Here is a 1,173-nt window from a genome sequence, read left to right as displayed (position 1 = left end):
GGGGCGGCGGCGCAGGCGGCCGCAGCGCGCGGTTCCGTAGCGCGCCAGCTCGCGCTGCACGTCGGAGATCTCGTCCGGGCACGGGTCCACGCTGCTCGGCGTGTCACTGTCCTCATCCCAGGCGCGTGGTCGCGCCACGCGCCGCTCCAGGTAGCGCGCGCGGCAGCACGTGGCCAGCGCGCCCTCGCTCAGGCCCCAGTAGTCGGCCTCCTGGCCGAAGGCGAAGACGCACAGCTCGTCGAGCACGTGCAGGTGGCCGGGGCGGTAGAAGTGCAGCAGGCCCAGGAAGAAGCCCGGGTGCCGGTCGAAGTAGAACTCGCGCGCCGCCCCGCCAGGGGACCCTGGCTCCGGGCCCTGGGGACTCGCTCACCATGGCTGTAGCTTGCAGTCCTGCGGACACCGGAGAGGTACGCTGAGAGTCATGGGGCTCCCTTCCAGAAAGGCTGGGTTAAGATCCCCTGCTCCATCCACCAGCTGGGGGTGTTGGAGGCTCTCTGTGAAGCACCTGGTGTGCAGGGCGCGCTCAGTAGGTGTCCAGGGCCCTCTGGCTTCAGTCAGGCCTGGGTTTGAATAGCCCCCACTCCCCGGTTGGAGAACTTTGGCCAGATAGCTGACCCTTCCCGCCCCCATTTCATTTTCCTCTTGCAAGAAACAAATCCTGAAGTCTACCTGGGAAGGTTGTGAAAGCGATGGACAGGCTGGCACCTGCTGGGTGCTCACATAGGAGGTCTCTTTTTCCCGGATGAACGTGGATTATTGCCGTGTAGAAGTCTTCTTAGTGGACCTTGGACACTCCAGGTCCCTGAACCTCTTTCTTCCTCTGCAAAACAGAGATAGTAATACCACCTAAAGTAGTTGGTGACTGTTCAGACCAGGGATTCTGAACATGTGTTCCCTGGACTAGTGACGTCGGCATCACCAGGGAATTCGTCAGAGGTACAAAGTCTCAGCCTTCCATGGACTTGCTCAGTGGGAAACTGGGGCTGGGGTCCAGCAGCCTGTGCTCCCACAAGCTGGGAGGGCAGTGTGGACACATGGTCAAGTTGGAGAAATGCTGGTTTAGGCTGTGCAAAGCACCTCTAGTCAGCCTTGACCTTGAGCCTTGGCTCTCGGGTGCGACTTTGAGCAAGTCACATCACCTCTGAGGCTCTGTCGAGTAGAGATAAAAATAGC

At 60.7% G+C, this 1,173-nt stretch overlaps 1 protein-coding gene across 1 annotated transcript in view; it reads right to left on the bottom strand.

Annotated features, from left to right (window-relative positions):
* Positions 1–327, bottom strand: part of KCNS1 (potassium voltage-gated channel modifier subfamily S member 1) — a gene marked incomplete at its 5' end in the record, with an annotated part of 6,448 nt that extends 6,121 nt beyond the window's left edge. The window contains 1 exon segment of the mRNA XM_027771461.1: positions 2–327. Coding sequence (XP_027627262.1) covers positions 2–327 — 326 coding nt within the window.
* Between the last annotated feature and the right edge of the window lie 846 nt (positions 328–1,173).

Source organism: Tupaia chinensis, unplaced genomic scaffold, assembly GCF_000334495.1.
Source record: "Tupaia chinensis unplaced genomic scaffold, TupChi_1.0 Scaffold000216_1, whole genome shotgun sequence".
Classification (NCBI taxonomy): Eukaryota; Metazoa; Chordata; class Mammalia; order Scandentia; family Tupaiidae; genus Tupaia; species Tupaia belangeri.
Note: the sequence above shows the minus strand (reverse complement) of the source record. Positions and strands in the feature narration are given on the sequence as shown.